This window comes from Nerophis ophidion, linkage group LG24 (assembly GCF_033978795.1).
Source record: "Nerophis ophidion isolate RoL-2023_Sa linkage group LG24, RoL_Noph_v1.0, whole genome shotgun sequence".
Lineage (NCBI taxonomy): Eukaryota > Metazoa > Chordata > Actinopteri > Syngnathiformes > Syngnathidae > Nerophis > Nerophis ophidion.
Window position 1 is genome coordinate 15,087,198 of NC_084634.1, and position 20,382 is coordinate 15,107,579.

The 20,382-nt window shown below is 38.2% G+C and overlaps 1 protein-coding gene across 1 annotated transcript in view; it reads left to right on the forward strand.

Annotated features, from left to right (window-relative positions):
* gtf2a1 (general transcription factor IIA, 1) overlaps positions 1-16,832 on the forward strand; it is a 21,976-nt gene extending 5,144 nt beyond the window's left edge. Inside the window, exons 2-10 of the mRNA XM_061886442.1 lie at positions 2,303-2,404; positions 2,535-2,709; positions 8,955-9,019; positions 9,123-9,198; positions 9,338-9,462; positions 9,531-9,635; positions 11,050-11,382; positions 11,444-11,533; positions 14,471-16,832. Coding sequence (XP_061742426.1) covers positions 2,303-2,404; positions 2,535-2,709; positions 8,955-9,019; positions 9,123-9,198; positions 9,338-9,462; positions 9,531-9,635; positions 11,050-11,382; positions 11,444-11,533; positions 14,471-14,578 — 1,179 coding nt within the window. The 3' untranslated portion in view covers positions 14,579-16,832. The remainder of the gene's footprint in view (positions 1-2,302; positions 2,405-2,534; positions 2,710-8,954; positions 9,020-9,122; positions 9,199-9,337; positions 9,463-9,530; positions 9,636-11,049; positions 11,383-11,443; positions 11,534-14,470) is intronic.
* Positions 16,833-20,382: the final 3,550 nt, after the last annotated feature.

Genomic DNA, 20,382 nt, shown 5'->3' on the forward strand with positions numbered 1-20,382 from the left:
TTTATGACTGAAATGTTTGTGGTTTTAATCTAATAAATATTACTTTTTTATGTAGTTATGAATTTATCTCATAATTTTGCTTTACTATCTCATAAATTTGATTTTATCACAGAATTAAAAAATTTTGCCCCAAAATTTTTTGGGCCTGAAATCTTATGAATTCGACTTTTCCATCTAACAATGTTAAAGTGTTTAACTCATTTGGGACTTTTTACGTTATCGATATGACTTTCCATTTTAGTATTTTTTCGTGGTGGAAACGGGCTTCCATATATTACATACGTTAAAATTATTTTATATATTATGCATATATATATTAAAACTTTGACTTAAAAATCCTTATAAGTTCATGTATGTTCTCGGAGGGCGTGCTTATTAACCAGAGGTGTCAAACTTGTTTTCATAGCAGTTATTGCTGCCGTCAGAGGGCCACTGGCAACACAGAATAATATATGAATTTGCCTATTCATTTGATTATACCATTTTTTATGGACACTGTAAAGCAATCTGTAGACTTTACAGTAAAACCGGCAACTCAGTCGCCAGAATTGTACTTTAACACATTACTGTAAATGTAAAAAAAAAAAATATATATATATATGTATATGTATATATATATATGTATGCATATATTTGCCAGAAGCCCGTTTCCACCACAAAACATGCTTACCACGTAATTATGACTTATGTCTCATAATTTTGACTTTTTATGTCATATTTTTACTTTATTTTATAATTTTGACTTTTTATGTCATATTTTTACTTTATTTTATAATTTTGACTTGTTTTCTTTAAAAAAAAAGAAAAGTACCTTATGTACACATTATTTCCCGACGTGTGCAGGCCATTTAAAATGACGTGGTTGGCAAGATCTGGCCTTGAGTTTGACACCTGTGTTATTGATATTTTATTTATCAATATTTATAAATAACAATAGCAGGGCTTCTGCGGGTCATTGAAAAGCATTAAAAGGATTTTGCGAAAATAACGCCCTAAATGGCATTAAAAAGCAATGTCCAGCAGCATGAAAAAAATGGCACACAATTGCAATGGGCAACAGAAAAGACAACAAAAACAAACCACCTGATATCGTTTTTCAAATTTGGAAAAAACGTATTTTGATGTTTTGTTTATTTACCTAATCAGGATAATTATGAAAATGAGAGACAAGAAGGAGTGGGAAGAGCCTATAGTGTAATGCCCGCAGCTAAAAACAAATGTTTGAGAACGTATACTCGAATATTACGACAGTCATTTTCTATATCGCACAAAGACAAACCCGCGATATATCGTGTATATCGAAAAATCGCCCAGCCCTATGTCTATTGTCTCGGTTTGGTCTCCACACTGTTTCTGCTTGTAAGTGCTCTTGTTTGTGTGTGTTGACTCTGTACACGCGCCTTGGCTCTTATTAGCAACAATGTCACTATCATATCCATGCTTAGTTTCTAAGCTAACAAGCGATTAGCGTAGTAGCTGTTCTTCTAGGAACAGAGCAGAATTAGGTTTTTCAACATGTGGAAATAGAATCAGTTTTACGATATTTAAAATAGGAAACGTAAAACAAAACGGAATTTTTTCCTTAGTTTTATTATACCGTTAATCGTAACATTCCTAGCAGAGGATCGAGTAACATAACAATTAGTTTGTTTGAACACACTTTATAGCAAAAGTGCGAGTTAAAAAGAGTTTTCTGCTTGCGGTAACCTTTATTTATTTCTAATAAAAGCACCATAACATTCAAATTGCACACTTATGTGTGGATTAGATAAATAAAAAGAACACATCTCTCCCCTCATTGTTGGCGCCGCACGGTTCATTGCACCCATACGCCTCTGCTTTCATGTGCGGCTGTGCAGAAACTGTGTCCACATTTAAAGGTCTGGGCATTCCATGCGGTCGCGTAGTTTATAGAATTGTATTGTTAACTTCAGTAAACAATTAATATAAGCAATACAATATAAATCAAAGCTTTTTTTTAAATCGAATAAGTCCTGTAGCCCTACATTACAGTTCTGCACTGCTGCAAACTACATATAAAACTCAAAAGTGCAGTGAGCGTTGATGTATTTTTGTAGGCAAACCTGTTTTTGTCTTATTTTACAGGTACAACTAATAATATGCACGTATTTGAATCCTTACAACACAACTTTTCTGTTACACTAATAAATTAGTTGCCATTGAGACACACAAGGTTGTATACGTCTTATTTTTAACCTGCACAAATTGAGTAATGTGCAGGCATATGAAATGTGGCAGTTGGTGTTTGTATACCAAGTGCAATGTTGTTTTTTCTTTGTAGCCTAAGCTGTATAAGACTGTGATAGAGGATGTCATCAACGAGGTGCGAGAATTGTTCCTGGATGAGGGAGTGGATGAGCAAGTCCTCCTGGAACTGAAAACAGTGAGCGTCTTTTGTACTGTATTGCCACTAATTTGCGTTAAGGGCAATATGTAATGTACACAATTACCAACTAACACCAGCGTGTATTCAACACACTGCATGGTGTTTTTCTATTATTTGTCTTCTCCAGCTATGGGAGAGCAAACTGTTGCAGTCCAAGGCAGTCGACGGCTTCCACACCGAGGAGCAAGCTGCCCTGCAGGCTGCTCAGCAGCAGCAGCAGCACCAACAGCAGCAGCAAGTCCAGCAGGGTTCCCAGCCAGCACAGTCGCAGCAAGTCGTCCTGTCTTCTCAGCAACAGCAAGGTTGGTTCACAAGCATTAGGGGTGTTTTGAGTCCTGAAATGAATCAATAGCCCGCACGTTTTTCCCGTACTTTCCAATACGCCTGGGTGACAAATCGATTTGATCAATTCCGGTATTTTTTCGGACTATTAGGCACATTTAATATCCTTTCTTTTTCTCAAAAATCGACAGTGCGCCTTATTGCAACGTATTAATTGTGCTTATGCTTACTGACCTCGAAGCAATTTGATTGGGTACATGCTGTAGTGAAAAGTGTGATCAGTAGATGGCAGTCACACATAGGAGAGACTTGTGGACTGCAGGTTGACACCTGTTCAGCAAGTACAGGTTAGCAAGCAACACCAAAACGGTCATGTTTCATGTTTGCATATAGAACATTACACACAGCACTCAAAAATCTGTCAAAATGTTTTCGTACGACTTTGGTAAGCAACAAAGCTGCATCGTTTAATGGACTGTCGGAGCATTACCGCTAACATAGTCAGACGTACTGGGCTTCAACATACATGTATTGTTAGGGTGTCTGTGTGAGGACCCCAAAATGGCACGTATTAGGAGACATTACCTGGCGTTTTATTTCGCAATATTATGCAAAACCAACTTTTCTTACCCAACGGTTCCTTCTAATGGGTATTTGGGATCTGAATAAGTCCCGAAAATTTCCCGTCATCGATAAGCTCCTTTTTCTCTTTCCTCTTGTTGTGGGGCATTCATCCTCCGCTGTTTCCATTTGTAATACAATGTAGCATCCACTTTTTTGTACAGTGCCCTCCAAGTATTGGAACAGTGAGGCCAATTCCTTTATTTTTGTTGGAGACTGAAAACATTTGGGTTTGACATCAAAAGATGAATATGAGACAAGAGATCAACATTTCAGCTTTTATTTCCAGGTTTTTACATCTGGATCTGATCCACAAGTTATAAAATAGCATTATTTTTAATGGAACACACCATTTTTAGGAGAGCAGAAGTATTATTTGGAATATAAAAACAAAATAGATTAAAGTGAAGGAGTTAAAATTTATTGGCAAATCCTTTGCCTTCAATAACTTCCTCAAGCCTGTGACCCATTGACATCACCAAACCTTTGCATTCTTCTTTTGTGATGCTCTTCCAGGCTTTCACCACAGCCTCTTTCAGTTGTTTGTTTTGGGGGGGTTACTCCCTTCAGTCTCTTCTTCAGCAGGTCAAATGCATGCTCTATTGGGTTAAGTCTGGAGACTGACTTAGCCAGTCTAACCTTCCACTTCTTGCCCCTGATAAACCCCTCTGTTGTTTTGGCAGTGGGTTTTGGGTCTTTATCTTGCTGCATGATTAGGTTAAAAAAAGTTAAAGTACCAATGATTGTCACACACACACACACACTGGGTGTGGTGAAATTTGTCCTCTGCATTTGACAAATTCCCTTGTTCACCCCTTGGGAAGTGAGGGGAGCAGTGGGCAGCAGCGGTGCCGCGCCCGGGAATAAGTTTTGGGGATTTAACCCCCAATTACAACCCTTGATGGTGAGTGCCAAGTAGGGAGGTAATTGTTCCCATTTTTATAGTCTTTTGTATGACGGGGTTTGAACTCACAACCTACCTATCTCAGGGCGGACACTCTAACTACTAGGCCACTGAGTAGGGGATGAAGGATCTCCGAATCAGTTTGGTTGCATCTTTTTTTAAATGAGCAGACAAAAGGTTTCTGTAGACGTCTGAGTTCATTTTGCTGCTGCCATCATGTGTTACATCAGCAATGAAGATGAAAGAGAAGAAACCATGCAAGCCCAAGCCATGACATTACCTCCGCCGTGTTTTACAGATGAGTTTGTATGATTGGGATCATGAGCTAATCCTTTCTTTCTCCAAACTTTCACCTTTCAATCACTTTGGAAGAAATTAATCTTTGTCTCATCAGTTCATAAAACTTTTTCCCGGAATTTTGGAGGCTCATCTTTGTACCTTTTGGTAAATTCCACCCTGGCCTTCCTATTCTTCTTGCTAATGAGTAGTTTGCATTTTCATGGTGTAGCCTCTGCACTTTTGTTAATGAAGTCTTCTGCAAACAGTAAATGGTGATACCTTCACTCCTGCCCTCTGGAGGTTGTTGCTAATGTCACTGACAGTTGTTTTGGGTTTTTTTCTTGATAGCTCTCACAATGTTTCTGTCATCAACTACTGATGTTTTCCTTGGCCTACCTGTTCGATGTCTGTTGCTTAGTGCAGTGTTTCTCAACCTTTTTTCAGTGATGTACCCCCTGTGAAGATTTTTTAAATTCAAGTACCCCCTAATCAGAGCAAATCATTTTTGGTTGAAAAAAGGAGATAAAGAAGTAAAATACAACACTTTGTCAACAGTTTCTGATTTATTATATTATGATATTGCTCATTTGTAGTGGTCTTTCTTGAACTATTTGGAAAAAAATATATAAAAATAACTAAAAACATGTTGAAAAATAAAAAAAGTGATTCAATTACAAAGAAATATTTCTACACCTAGAATTAATCATCAACTTAAAGTGCCCTCTTTGGGGATTGTAATAGAGATCCATCTGGACATCTGGATTCTAAACATTTCTTCACAAAAAAATAAATCTTTAACATCAATATTTATGGAACATGTCCATAAAAAATCTAGCTGTCAACACAGAATATTGCATTGATGCATTTCTTTTCAGCGTTTATGAACTTACATTCATATTTTGTTGAAGTAGTATTCAATAAATATATTTATAAAGGATTTTTGAATTGTTGCTATTTTTAGAATATTTAAAAAAAATCTCACGTACCACTTGGCATACCTTCAAGTACCCCCATTTGAGAACCACCAGTGGTTTCTTTCTTCTTCAGGACATTCCAAATGGTTGGCTGTGGCCAATGTTTGTGCAAGGGCTCTGATTGTCCATCTTCTCTCAGATCCACAATTGCTTCTTTCTCACCCACAGACAGCTCTCTGCTTTTCATGTTGGTTTCACCTCTAAATGGAGTGTGCAAAGGCAAAAACCTATCCTACCCATCCTGAAACTGAGCTCAGACATTCAGTGCTATTCATTGTTTGATTAATCAATGTAATTGGGAGACATCTGGGCAACAAAAATGTCAGTCACATCTTCCAATACTTTTGGTGTCGTGAAAAACGACTCTGTTCCAACAAAAGGTGCTATCTTCTAAGTTGTGTATCAGATCCATATGTAAATACCTGGAAAGAAAAGCTGAACAGTTGATCATTTGTCCTGTTTTCATCTTTTGATGTCAAACCCAAATGTTGTCAATCTACAACAAAAATAAACAAATTGGACTCACTGTTCCAATACTTTTTGAGGGCTCTATATATCCGTCAGTAGACTCGCTATGTAAGCTCTAAAACTACCAGTACAAAAAAGATGGCAGGAAGAAGACGCTGATGAAGTGAAGCCACGTATATAAGACCGCCCACAAAACGGCTTATCCCGAAGAGACGGTCAGAATACGGCTTAAAGATGGTCTGTAAAACATTATATATGCAACACTTTGACCAAAAAAACACCATTACATGTTATGTAGATATAAAAGTGTTTTACATTTAGAAAAAAATCATATGACCCCTTTAAGATGCGCTTTATGGTCTGAAAAATAGGGTAACTCAACTTTTTTGTAGCAGACATTTAAAAATAATAAAATAAAAGTTAACGCTTTCCTCCTTTACACTCCGTCGTTTTCTTATGTCACTGATTGACACACACCGCAACGACATGGCTGGACTTAGACTTAGACTTCCTTTTTATTGTCATTCAAATTTGAACTTAACAGTAGAGATAAGAACAACATTTTGTTACATTAGCTCATGGTAGTGCAGGATAAAAAAAGCAATAAGGTGCATATATAAATAAATAGATTACTGTACAGACAAATCTATTGCACTTTTTCATATGCCTCCACCTTTATGGATGCATGTTATATTGTCTTTTTATTCCAGCGAGTTAATCCATTTTGGGGGAAATTGAGGGGATAATTATGATGCGTTCAACAGTCTTACGGTCAGAGGGAAGAAGCCGTTACAGAACCTGGTGGTTCTGCTTCGGCTACTGCTTGTTCCAAAGAAAACGAGTAGTGTTTTCAGCGGATCGGTATTGCGACAATGGACATAGAACAAGTGACTGCACACTGCAAAGTTTGAAATTTTAAAGTTTAAAACAACACAACAAACTTATTTCGGCATTTGAAATATATCAGTATATAGTAGTAGTAGTGATACAATGAAAGGTCGACAATGAATTTCGTCGCCGACAAATCAATTATTCGATAATAGTGATGTCATAATTTTAGTTTTTTGGACTGAAACAAGCATGTGCGAGCAGCAACAGGAAGTGAAAAATCACACTGTAGGTGAAAACATGCAAAGTATTGAAACCTTTGACCCTAAACACGTAAATGCGGAACTCGCCGCTGATGTACGGGGGGCATTGAAAGCGGATGCACGTCGGACATCTGGAGGAGGCTGTCTCCGACTCCTCTACAAGATTGTTAGCTTGTTTGCTAGCTAGCAAAAGAGAGACACAATTGTGTGGAAAAATACATTTAACTATGACTTTAGCCAGAGCCTGCCAGCTGAACTTAGTCGACATGCATCTTTCTAAACACATCACTAAATGCGCTTGTCTTTCGAAGGAAGTTAGTTATACACTAGCTTTTGGAGTTTGTTTGTTTTAATTGCTGCTTTCTTTACTTACTTTTTTTCCTCATACAAATTTATATTTTATTTTAAGCACTTTGCCTATGCTTGCTTTAAAGTTGATAAAAGTTTAGTCGTTATTATTTTTGGAACAGCTCAATGAGTTACATTTGCAGTATAAATAAACATGTCTTGATGAAGTCTTTAGTCTTAATTTAAAAAAAAAAAATGAAGTGGCACATTCTAAAAAACATCCCAAATGGAATTTAAAAGCTGAAAGCATAATCTGATTAGTCAGCTAATTGTCAGGATAGTCGATGGCTTTTCTACGCTGTGGAGGGACATTAGCCGCTAGCGGGGATGCTATACTGCAGTGAGGACGCGGCGGTTGTTTGCTAGTCGCTGTCACATTTGCAGGACGCAGCTAGAATGTGTCATCAACATACTATATAATGGTAAATAATAGTTCAAAAAGCTGTGTATTTGGCTGAATTCATATAATTTATATTGTTTTATCACATACCTTAGCTTTGTCTGCTATGACTTTTTTTGTCACTCATGAACGTTTTATATATAGGGTTGTGTGACATAGCTGATAACAATCACAATATAATAAGTCTTTTATATCGGTCGATATAGATAGTTATTTTTCTACAACCTATTAAAAATAAGTAGCTGGAGAAAATTTGATGAAATGTAAACATTTTTATTTCAAATTTAACCTTCCTCAAATTTATATCCCATCAGCTATCAAAGCAGAAAGGAAATGTCAACACAAGCATGGAAAACACTGAATCTGTGTAAACAAAATTGTAAAATCACATTGAACACTTAACAATAAGCTCTTGAAATGAAGGTGCTAAAATAATGAATATGTAAGAATATAGTCAAAGAGTAAGAAAATAGTGCAAAGTGTGAAAATGTAAACATAAAGAAACCTGAAAAGAAGTACTTTCTGCAGTTTTAGTGCCAGGAATTCACAGTGGTGCTCTAAAGGGTAAGCGCGGCTAAGGTGGTGTGGTATTAGCGGTCTTGGTGGGGACCAGTGCCTCGCATAAATTACAGACAACATTGGTTGGACTGCAGTTAATTTTAAAAATGTTATTAAACTGCCGTAATGTTTTGCTTTATCCACATTTTCTTCGCTCTCTGCAACATGCATTCTTACTTTCTATTCTCACTTCTTGCAAAGATTTAACCGCAAGACAATAAGATGGCGCAACTAAACTTAATAGATGACACTTTTACCTGATTGGCTGGTTAGGGTGTCACTCCCACAGATCACTTCTTGTGTTGCTCAGTTATCAGAGAGCGAGTGCCTTCCTTCGTGCAACCAACCTTGCTTTGCAGCTACCGGTTTCTCCCGACAGAGAATAAAAAAATTAATGGAACACATTTTTTATTGATATCGATTACGTGTCTTATCAGAATCAACTTTATTTGCAAAGTGTTTAAAAAACAATCTATCATGGTATATATTGATTTTATCGCCCAGTCCTAGTAATGAGTCATTTTTGGCAGACTGAAAATACTTGACGGCTCAAAATAATTGGTAAAAATTGTACTGTGTTGTAATTGGAACCAGTATGGTTTGAACATGTTTCCCTCTGCAGCCTCCCAGCAGCAAGTTCTTGTTCAAGATTCCAAGCTCCTACAGCACATGACTACAACAGGCATGGTCAGTGAACACTTCCTGTAGTGTTTAGACAATTGTTTTTCCCCAATGTTACCCGTCACTTTTGTCCGACTCCATGATACTGATGGTTATTTGGCTCCTTTAGAGTGCGGCAGCGACACAAGCAGCACTCGCTCTGCCCACAGGGGTCACGCCATATCCCCAGCTTATCACCAGCTCAGGTAAGTCCCTCACTTTTTCATTACTAATCGAATCCCATCTTGAAGCATTAAAGCGCTTTGAGTCACTAGAGAAAAGCGCTATATAAATATAATTCACTTCACTTCACTTCACCCTTTTTATGGCTTTGTGCTTTCTCAGGTCAGTTCCTGCAGGTTGTCCGTGCGCCCAACGGGGTGCAGTACGTGTTTCAGCAGCCTCAGCAGTCCATCCTCTTGCAGCAGCAGATGCAACCTGGCTCTGTGCAGGCCCCGGTCATACAGCAGGTATGCTTGTCCCAAGGCTGTCGTGTTTGTCTTGGCGATCTAACTTGTCGCAATGTGCCCACGTCCAGGTCCTGGCTCCTCTACAAGGAAGCCTGTCTCAGCAAACCGGAGTAATCATCCAACAGCCTCAGATTGTCTTAGCCCCTGGAAATAAAGTCCAAGGCAATGCACAGGTGAGCACGTTCTTCCGCCAGATTTCAGTTCCAATTTTCCATTCACCTTAATAATATCAACAAATTTTACATTTGACTGGACATATACCGTATTTTCCGGACTATAGAGCGCACCGGTCTATAAGCTGCACCCACTAAGTTTTAGGGAAAAAAAAATATGTCCGTATTAGCCGCACATATATACATTGCGTTATTTGTTATTTTCACAAAAATATTTGCTTGATGTTTATTTACATACCTTAATTTTCATGAAAAAATTAGCTGCGGAAACTAGCACTCCAATTAGCTAAACAGACTCAATTACTCCACAGTGACATTTTGGTGAATTTACTGAGGAATTTGTAAAACTGAAATAATGCCATTGTAAATTATTAATACTGACACAGACACTAGCATATTGCGAGGCTAGCCTTAGTACAATAGCACGTATAAATATGCATGATAACACTCTTACAGACAGTACACTTGAGATGGATTAGTATTATGGTTTAGTTATATTGTGAAACCTACAGACATTTTTTAGAGTGATGAATGAAAAACCCATACAAGAGGAAAACGCTATGGACGGCTAGAAGACAGAACGGCACCGGTTAAAAGCTCAGTCTAAACGGAAACCCCAATGCAGCTCTGCACCACCTGCAATGAGCGAATTCGTCCAAAAGATTGCGCCATAGCACAAACATTAACTCACCTGTCCAGTGTCTTTGCTTGTGTTTATTTAAAACTATCTGCATTATGGCTTTAAGTGAAGACAAATCCATAAATTAGCTGCACCGTTTTAGAAGTTCCGGGGTTCAAAGCATAGGAAAAAAGTAGTGACTTTTCATCTGGAATTTACGGCAGTTTATGTGCCGCAGTTGTGGTGGTATTAACTTAGGGGGGAGGCTCTGCGTTGAATATGGACTCACACAAATGGTTAGCAGAAGCTGCTAGCAGTAGCTTTGCCTGTCACCAAATGGACCAAGCTGCACGGTATGAGATACATCCATCCATCCATCCATCCATCCATTTTCTACCGCTTGTCCCTTTTGGGGTCGCGGGAGTGCCGCAGTCTATCTATCTCAGCTGCATTCGGCCGGAAGGCCGCGTACACCCTGGACAAGTCGTTCTGATCTGCATTGAAAGACAGTGATTGGGATTTGTCGATCACAAACTTTTCCACAGAAATTGGTCGATATTGATCAGTGGCCGATCGATTATTGTCAAACTGTCAATAGAACTTACCATAAATTTGCAGTTGATATATGAGATTGGTATCAGCTGATATCACTCAAACCCTGATAGGAACAGCCCTAGGTTTTAATTTACACAGCCTTTTAATGTAATAATTTCTTTAGAAGTTGGCGACACACTCAGGATTTTGTACCAGGAACTCAGCAGGTCTCATTCACGTCTTGCCGTCCTTCCCCAACAGGTTATGCAGGCTGCTGCGGTGACATCTCAGCAGCAGCAGTCAGTCAGTCAGTCAGCGGCCCAGTTCCAACAAGCCCAGCTCCAGCAAGCCCAGGGCGCAGCAGCGCCACAGGGCACAGCAGCGCCACAGGGCGCAGCAGTGCCACAGGCCCAGGTGCAGCCCCAGCAGGCAAACCCTGGTCAAACCCAGGCTCCGCAGCCGCCTATAATGCTGCAGGTGGACGGGGCCGGTGACACGTCCTCGGATGAAGACGAGGACGAGGAAGAGGAATATGACGAGGACGAGGAGGAGGAAAAAGAAAAAGACGGGGGAGAGGAAGGGCAGGTGGAGGAGGTGAGAGAAACCCCTTTTATTGAAAGATTGTTTGTCATTGATGGTCGTGTTTGCTTCTTAGGAGTCACTGAACAGCGGCGATGATGTCTCCGACGAGGAGGACCAGGAGCTGTTTGACACAGAGAATGTAGTCGTGTGCCAGTATGACAAGGTGAGACACGTTCATGTGACCCCGTCTCAACGTGCATCCACACACACATACATTTTGTCCCCACTTTCCCCATTCAGGGCAAATATGGTCTGAGGCATGTGAAGTAAATGTTACTCTGTTACGTTTAAGTACGTTTTTGGATAAATTGTGCTTGTCAGAGTAGTTGTAATGCAACCTACGTTTTACATTTACTTGAATACTTTTATGAAGAAAAAAGGCTACGTTTAGTCCTTTACGTTGAGTTTCAATCCGATCTTTACACAGGTTATAAATAATTGTGATATAAATATCACAATTATTTATAACCTGTTGATTAAGGCTTGCAAAGACGTAATTATTGGTCAGCGAGCCTTCTTCCGGGAGGCGCCATCACATGACTCTGTTTTGTCAATCCAAGGTAAGCAGTAGTGATGCTTTGAAACCGTTTCATCAATCAAACAATATATTAAAGCTGAAATAGGCCAGCATTTTTAAATTATATGATCAAATAAAAACTTACTTGTTTACTAAGTGTCCTAATGTTCCCAAAGACAATACTTTGATTACGTGACATAATGCCAGCACTGGTGAACTGAAACCTATAACAGTTGACGAAAATCATAACCACATGTGCCATTTAAACACATTAAAACCATACCTACACTAAATAGTAGGGGAAAGGAGCTTGAAAGTTAGTAGTTTGCTTATTAGTATGTAATAGAGATGCGCGGATAGGCAATTATATCACCCGAAACCGCATCACAAAAGTCGTCCTCCACCCGCCACCCATCCGAACCAACATTTCATCAAAGCCACACCCGCCCGTTGTTATATATCAATTATAGACGATGCAAGGCATTAGTGAGGTTAGAAAGTGTAAGTCCCTCCAAATAGCACAGACACAATGGCTTTCTTGAACTGATGTATTTGAAGGCTTACTTTCCCTTCAAATTCACAGTGAAAACTGTAATAAGTAAAGCAGGTTACAAACGTAAAAATAATAACATGCACAGCATGTGGATCAAACATTTTACCAAGTAAAATACCAACAAATGACAAATACCTTGTTGGCCACACCCGGAAGTAGCTTCCTTACATCCGTCGACAGACCAAACCAGACACTTCAAAATAAAAGTATGCCTACATACTGTTTCAAAGAGTGCTGCTTGTTTTTCGTATGTGGGTAACAACATTTAACTATTTATAAATGGTTGATTTCTACAGGCTAGTAAGGTAAAGTGTTGTACCTGACGACAAGTTTGGGCTACCTTGCTTCTGCAGCCTTCATCAGAGGTGTCACGTGATGTTAGCCTGACGTCTGTGACGTGTTATATGGATTGTACCATCAAGTGTTGTCAGGTACAACACTTTACCTACTAGCCTATATAAATCAACCACTTATAAATACACGTCAGTAGGCTAAATTAACCTCTTCAACATAACATTTAACTATGTATAATGTAGCGGCTGGCTACGGGGTGTTAGCCATTGACTTTGGCTGGGGGGCGGGACTTCCGGGAGAGATAGGGAAGTGACGTTATCGACAGGAAGTGAGAGTTCGCGTTGTCCCGGGAAAAGCGTTAGAGACATGAGAGCGTCACCCGCCCGACCCGCGGACTCCGCGGTTGTGACCGCAAACCGCGCATCTCTAGTATGTAGTCTTCTCTTCTACTACTGTATTTACATTGCAACATAGCTTAAACAAGCTGAAAAGACCACAATTTCCCCCTAGTTTACGAGAGTCACAGTAGAGATAAGAGCATGGAAACTACAACTTCACATGTAGGTGTTAAAATAGACTAAACTGAATAGTTGGACTAATCAGGCTAATTTAGTGCATAGAAACGTACTGAATGTTTAAAGTGACATGACATCAAGACAAGGCAGCACACATTGTCAATGATACATTTCAAACTAGTAAAAAAAAACATGCCAATAGAAATGTTCACATTTCAGCCTGCAAGAATTCCACTTCCAACTAGAGGAAACATGCTGCAGTAAATTGTATATGATTTTTATGTCTTACACGCAGTAGTACACACACACACACACACACACACACACACACACTACGGTTATAGTCCATGAGCCATTAAAAAATACCTACAAAATTAGAACTTGTTCACAAGTTGCTAAATGTTTGAGTATTTTTTTTCACGGAATACTTCATTATTTTGATGACTACTTTGACTTGAACCATTAAAAAATACCTACAAAATTAGAACTTGTTCACAAGTTGCTAAATGTTTGAGTATTTTTTTTCACGGAATACTTCATTATTTTGATGACTACTTTTACTTGAGTCATATTATTCTAAAGTATTGGCACTCTTACTTGAATGTTTGTTTACTTTACCCACCTCTGGTTAAGAGTGGGTTAGTCCCTATAATTGTCGCTGAAACAGGTCGTTTAATATTTACGACTAAAGCGCTTTATGGGAATGTCGGCGCGTCTCGAGTCCTCGCTCGATACAGAGAATAGCAAATGAAGAACTTTGAAAAGGCATTGGGGCTACTTTGTTGAGAATGTACTCCTAGTGTGCTCGTTAGTAGGGATATGTACAAAATCCGGTACTTTCTTGGCACAGACAGGTTGCAAACTCCACCAGCTCTTCACACTTCGGCACATGGTGGTCACTCCAGCAGTACAGAGAGCGCACTCAGGCAAACTACCTTTTTAGATAATGTTGCAATTTTCAATGCCAACAAAGAAATGGACTCAAAAAATGCTACAACTAATGTAAAGTAAGCTCCACTTCTCCAAAAATGTGTTAGCTTGATGCTAATATACGCTGGCTTTTCTATTGACATGCTACTGATTAGCATTAGTGATTTTACACGGCAATTACAACACCTCCAATATCGTGATAGTTTTCCACCATATCGCTCAGCCCTAGTTTTTATTTTTTTTTTAAATCATAAAGAGACATTTTTATTTAGAAAGTCTTTATTTTCTCAGATTCACAGAAGTAAGAACAAATGGAAATTTCACCTAAAAGACGGCATCATGAATCTGAACGGGAGAGACTACGTCTTCTCTAAAGCCATCGGGGACGCCGAATGGTGAGGACGAGCCACGCGACAGGAGCAGGAACTCTGTTACCCCTCCAGTCCAGGTACCAGTAAACAATATCACTATCCTTCCATATCCTGTGACTGGATAGGGCCCGGGGAGGCGTCGGGGAGTCTTAAGGGAACTCTTACAGCCCCAAACAGGACTGTGAGGTACTGAACCCACGCGGGTCTCACTGGTAGCCCTCAGACAGCCTCGCAGGATGAGAAACCGACAGTGAACTTTTTGTTTCTCAGCCTCGATCCCCACTTGTTTCTCATACAGCATTTCACAGCATGCTGGCGTTAAGAGGACCAGCTTGCAGGCCAAAGGCCACCCTTAGCTGGTAGACCGGTACAACCGGTCCAAGGTTTCCGCCTTCTCGTCTGCCAGAATGAACGTTTTGTTTCGTCCTCGCCCCGCTTTTATTTTCGTTCTCGTGTCTCTCAAGTTTTGGCAAACGGTGCTCCGAAGCTTTTATACGTTTTATTTTAAAAATTTAAGGGTTGTAACACGGACGGTAAAATTGACATGAATCTTAAAAGAAATGATCATTTATAGCTGTATAAAGGCGCTATTTTAAAATAATTCCGCATAAGCAAAAGACAAGTAATTTAGTTTTTGAAAAATGAACACATTGTTTTAGTGTGCGTTTTGAAATGTCAGTTTGTCACGTGTGTGTACTTAAAGCAGTCAAGGTAATCATTAGCCACTGTGAGTGTGTGTGTGAGCGCTCACTTGATTGCAACACTACACCCCCCCCACCAAGCAGATTAGTCGCCACCTTTTGCTCAGCACTGAAGCTTTTTTGTATTTATTCATGAAAGTTATTCACTTTGAGCCGCACCAAACTGTGCTCTTACAATCATATAAGTGTTCCTTTTTTTTCTGTATGTTGGCTGAACAAAGCTGTGTAACGTTGTTCCAAAATTTTAATCTTTTAAGCGAAGATGTTTTCTAATGAAAGGAGATTATAGGCGTGAAGGAAAAGGAGTGTGTTTCGCCACATGTCTTCAGTGCCCCCTGTTGCAGAAATTTGAAATAAAGTACACCTTTTTTGGGCTGCTGTGTCCACTGGCTGGTTGGTGTAATCCACATATTTTCATAAGAAAAAATGTGAATACCGTATTTTCCGGACTATAGAGTGCATCGGTATCGAAACTGCACCCTCTAAACTTAAAAAAATAATATATTTTTCCATACGTTAGCCACACCGGACCATGAACCGTAGATATATATGTTGTGCAATAAGTTATTTACACAGAAATATTTTGTAAATGTTTATTTACATGCCTTAATTGTTTCCAAACGGTGTCTCTAACACGGCAGTAAGAGCCTGGGCAAACAAAACAGAAGTCATCGTCATGGACCTACTAGCTGCGGAAGCTAACTCTCCAATCAGCTAAACAGACTCAATGACCCCACAATGACGTTTTTGGGGAATTTACGAAACTGAAACAATACAAAAAGAATGCCGTTTTAAGTCAGTCATACTAACACAGACACTCGAAAACGTGTTAGCATATTAACAAATGCTATCGACGCTAACTTGATATCATTACGATCGCACATACAAATATGCATTTAATCACTCCTGCAGACTTCATACATGAGACGGTTTAGTAAGTAAGATTTTTTTTAGTTATATTTTAAAACTTACAAATGTTGCTTGGAGTGATGACTGAAGAATCCAAATGAGTAACGAAGCTATGGATCGCTAGAAGACAGAAATGTACTTCTATTTCCGGTTAAAAGCTCAGTCTAAACAGAATGGCACTGCAGCACCTGCAGTGAGCAAACTGGTGCAAAAGATGGCTCTATAGCACAGACAATAACACCTATTCAGTGTCCACAAATTAGCCGCTCTGTTTAATAAGCAGCAGGGTTCAAAGCGTAGGACAAAGGTAGCTGCCTATAGTCCGGAATTTACGGTAGTTCTTATTTAACTTGATGTCTTTCTGCATTTCAAAGCAGCCTTACAAGCAGTCGATGCCCGCAGGTGTGAAGTAGCCCTTGGAGATGATGACTTTAGTAGCGATGTGTGAATTATTATGGCGCGTAAAAGATGTCATAGTTGTTCCCACATGCTTCAATGTCGTGTGCCTTTTTTTCATTTGTACTCCTGTTTTTTTTGTATTCCCACAAAACAAGGTGATCTTCTATGGGAATTGTTTTCTCCTTTTCTCTGTTGTCACTTCTAATAGCTGTTGATCATGTATTGTTCTATAAATCTTTTTTTTTTCTAATAAATTAAAAAACAAACTCGGAAGCTTGGACTTTGATTGCCTTTTTCAAATTATTACTTTATATTCAGTTATTTTACGGCTTATGTTTAGGGTGGAGATGGTTATTTTTATTCATTAAGATTTTTAACCGATTAATATTTGTCATTAATGTGTAAAAAAAAAAGGTAATTATTTTTTTTAATGTAAAATCAATTTTTGAAAAGACATTCAAAAGCCATCTTTAACCTGAAACCTGTTTAGAAAATGTTTCATGATAGATATTATCGCAATTAATACATTGATATTATCCCAATTAGAAATACATTGCGAGAATCGGTTTAAATTGAGAATCGATTCTTGAATTGAATTGTCACCCCAGGAATCGGACTAAATCATTAGGTGCTTAATAATTCCCAACCTCAGTCACCAGGTGAGCTGCCTTTTATAACTCGTTATTTCAAAAACAAGTGCTTGGTGACCATTTTAAAATTGACTAAATGCAGTGTGAACAATTAGTACCACAAACCAAGGACCAGAACATTTTTTTCTCGACATCGAGGCATAATTGACCATGACGCATAGGCGTGCAAATCTTTGGCCACCTAACGAGTCAATTCAGCAACAATGTAATGTAACGAGAACAAGTTGCAATATTGAATTAAAATAACACAAAGCTACCAAGCAGGCTTTGATTTTCTTTAAATTTGTCATTGCTCCAAAAATTATAATACATCAAAATTATTGTCATGAATTATTCACCTATGCAAGGCTCCAAAAATATTCCACAAAAAAAACTTCTCGACGGATAGACCTGAAGTTGATCTCGAGACCTAAGTGTTAACAAATATATATATAACTTAACTTTTAATACTTTTGTCAGTGAAGCCCTGTTAGATCCCTAATAATTTTAACGGGATTGTAATTTAGCTCAAAAATATTAGCAAATCAAAATTAATTTTATCATGAATTATTAACCTAATTAAGGCTCAAATATTCCACATTTACATTTTTTGAGGGGATATAATTTTTTGCCGTGAAACACAGGGTTTTGTTTAACAAAAAGATCATAAAATATTTTTAAAATAAGTTTAACTAAGTTGGCCCTAGTGTGTGAATGTTGTCTATCTGTGTTGGCCCTGCGATGAGGTGGCGACTTGTCCAGGGTGTACCCCGCCTTACGCCCGATTGTAGCTGAGATAGGCACCAGCGCCACCCGCGACCCCAAAGGGAATAAGCGGTAGAAAATGGATGGAAGTTTGACAAGTATCAACACACAGACCTGAAGTTGATCTATAGATATCAAAATACAATAAAAAAAATAATGTCTTTTACCATTTTTATGACTGAGACCCTTCTGAGTCTTAGGGGCCAAAGTTAAGGGGAGCCTACAGGTTAACAAAAACTATATTGTATTGGTTTTGAAAATTTAAAATATCAAAATGGCCCCCTCAAGTTTTGATTTTATAGTGGGTGGCCCTCAGTAGAAAAAGTTTGGACACCCCTGGTTTAGAATATTTACAAGCCCCCCTAAATAATTTGGTGTATAAGATTTTTTTTCTTTTAATAGCTGAAAAATTCCATATAAAGATTCCAAAATGTGAGTTCAAATAAATAAAACGTCAAACCTTTTATCATTCGCATAGTTATCAACATAGTGTCAGTTTCTGTTCTTCAATCCATTTTGTTATTGACACATCTGTGCATAAACGACTGGATTACCCTCAGGGGTTACATATATGATAGTATGTAATAGGGTTGTACGGTAGGTATTGGTATAGTACCACAACACTAATGAATCATTTTTGGTACTATACTGCCTCTGAAAAGTACCGGTAAGATTACTTCGATATTTTTTGGCATAACATCTTTCGTTTTTAAAAAATGTATATTATGTTTATAAACTCAGGAAATATGTCCCTTGACACATGAGGACTTTGAATATGACCAATGTATGATCCTGTAATTACTTGGTATCGGATTGATACCCAAATTCGTGGTATCATCCAAAACTAATGTAAAGTATCAAACAACAGAATAATAAGTGATTATTACATTTTAACAGAAGTGTAGATAGGACATGTTAAGAGAGAAAGTAAGCAGATATTAACAGTAAATGAACAAGTAGATGAATAATTAATTTTCTACCGCTTGTCCTGAATAGTTTTGACAAAATAATAGAATGATAAATGATACAATATGTTACTGCATACATCAGCAGCTAAATTAGGAGCCTTTGTTTACTTACTTCTAAAAAATAAGTTGTGTTGTATGTTCACTATTTTATTTAAGGACAAACCTGCAATAAGAAACATGTTTAATGTACCGTAATATTTTTTTGTTAAAATTAAGCCAATAATGCAATTTTTTGTGGTCACCTTTTATTTAGAAAAGTATCAAAATAGATTTGATACCGGTACCAAAATATTTGTATCGGCACAACAGTAGTATGTGCTGTTTACTTGCTGAAGTACCCTTTGAAAAGCTTAAATGACTATATAGTGTTAGCCAAAAAGTGATTCCTAAGGGTAATCCAGTAATTTATGCACAGAAAAGATGTGTCGATACCAAAATATTAACTGGAATCACTTTTGGCAGGCATGAATACATCCAAACACTATATAAATATTTATGTGGCTGAACAAAGAAGAGTTAATATTGTATGTAGCTTCCAAACAAAAAAGACAGTCCTTTACAATCTCAATGATACCATAAAATCGGCCAACTCTTGTCATTTTTCCGACACGATTCAGGCGTAAATATTTTTGAATGCATATTAATTTTAAAGGACCACTGATTGTCAAACACATACTAGGTGTGGCGAAATTATTCTCTGCATTTGACACGTCACCCTTGATCACGACAAGTTGAGTTTATACCAAAATGGATACATGGATGATACAGCAGAGGATTGGGAGAATGTCGTGGTCAGATGAAACCAAAATATAACTTTTTGGTATAAACTCAACTCGTCGTGTTTGGAGGAAGAAGAATACTGAGTTGCATCCCAAGAACACCACACCTACTGTGAAGCATGGGGGTGGAAACATCATGCTTTGGGGCTGTTTTTCTGCTAAGGGGACAGGACGATTGATCCGTGTTAAGGAAAGAATGAATGGGGCCATGTATCGTGAGATTTTCAGCCAAAACCTCCTTCCATCAGTGAGAGCTTTGAATGGTTGACCAAATACTTATTTTCCACCATAATTTACAAATAAATTCTTTAAAATTCCTAAAATGTGAATTCTCGGATTCTTTTTCACATTCTGTCTCTCACAGTTGAAGTGTACCTATGATGAAAATTACAGACCTCTGTCATCATTTTAAGTTTGAGAACTTGCACAATCGGTGGCTGTATATACATATTTATATAATATTTACATGTTTATATAATATGTAACTACAAGCTCCATTCACAGACAGTCCCATTGCTTTAATGAGGGGTTGAGCGAGTCAAAAGCCGAATTTTTTTTTTGTTTTTTTTTTGTTTTTTTTGTGGCGGCCGTAATTCTTGCGTGGCAGGCCGCAACAAATAAATGAATGTGTGGGAAACCCTGTATGTATATATATATATATATATATATATATATATATATA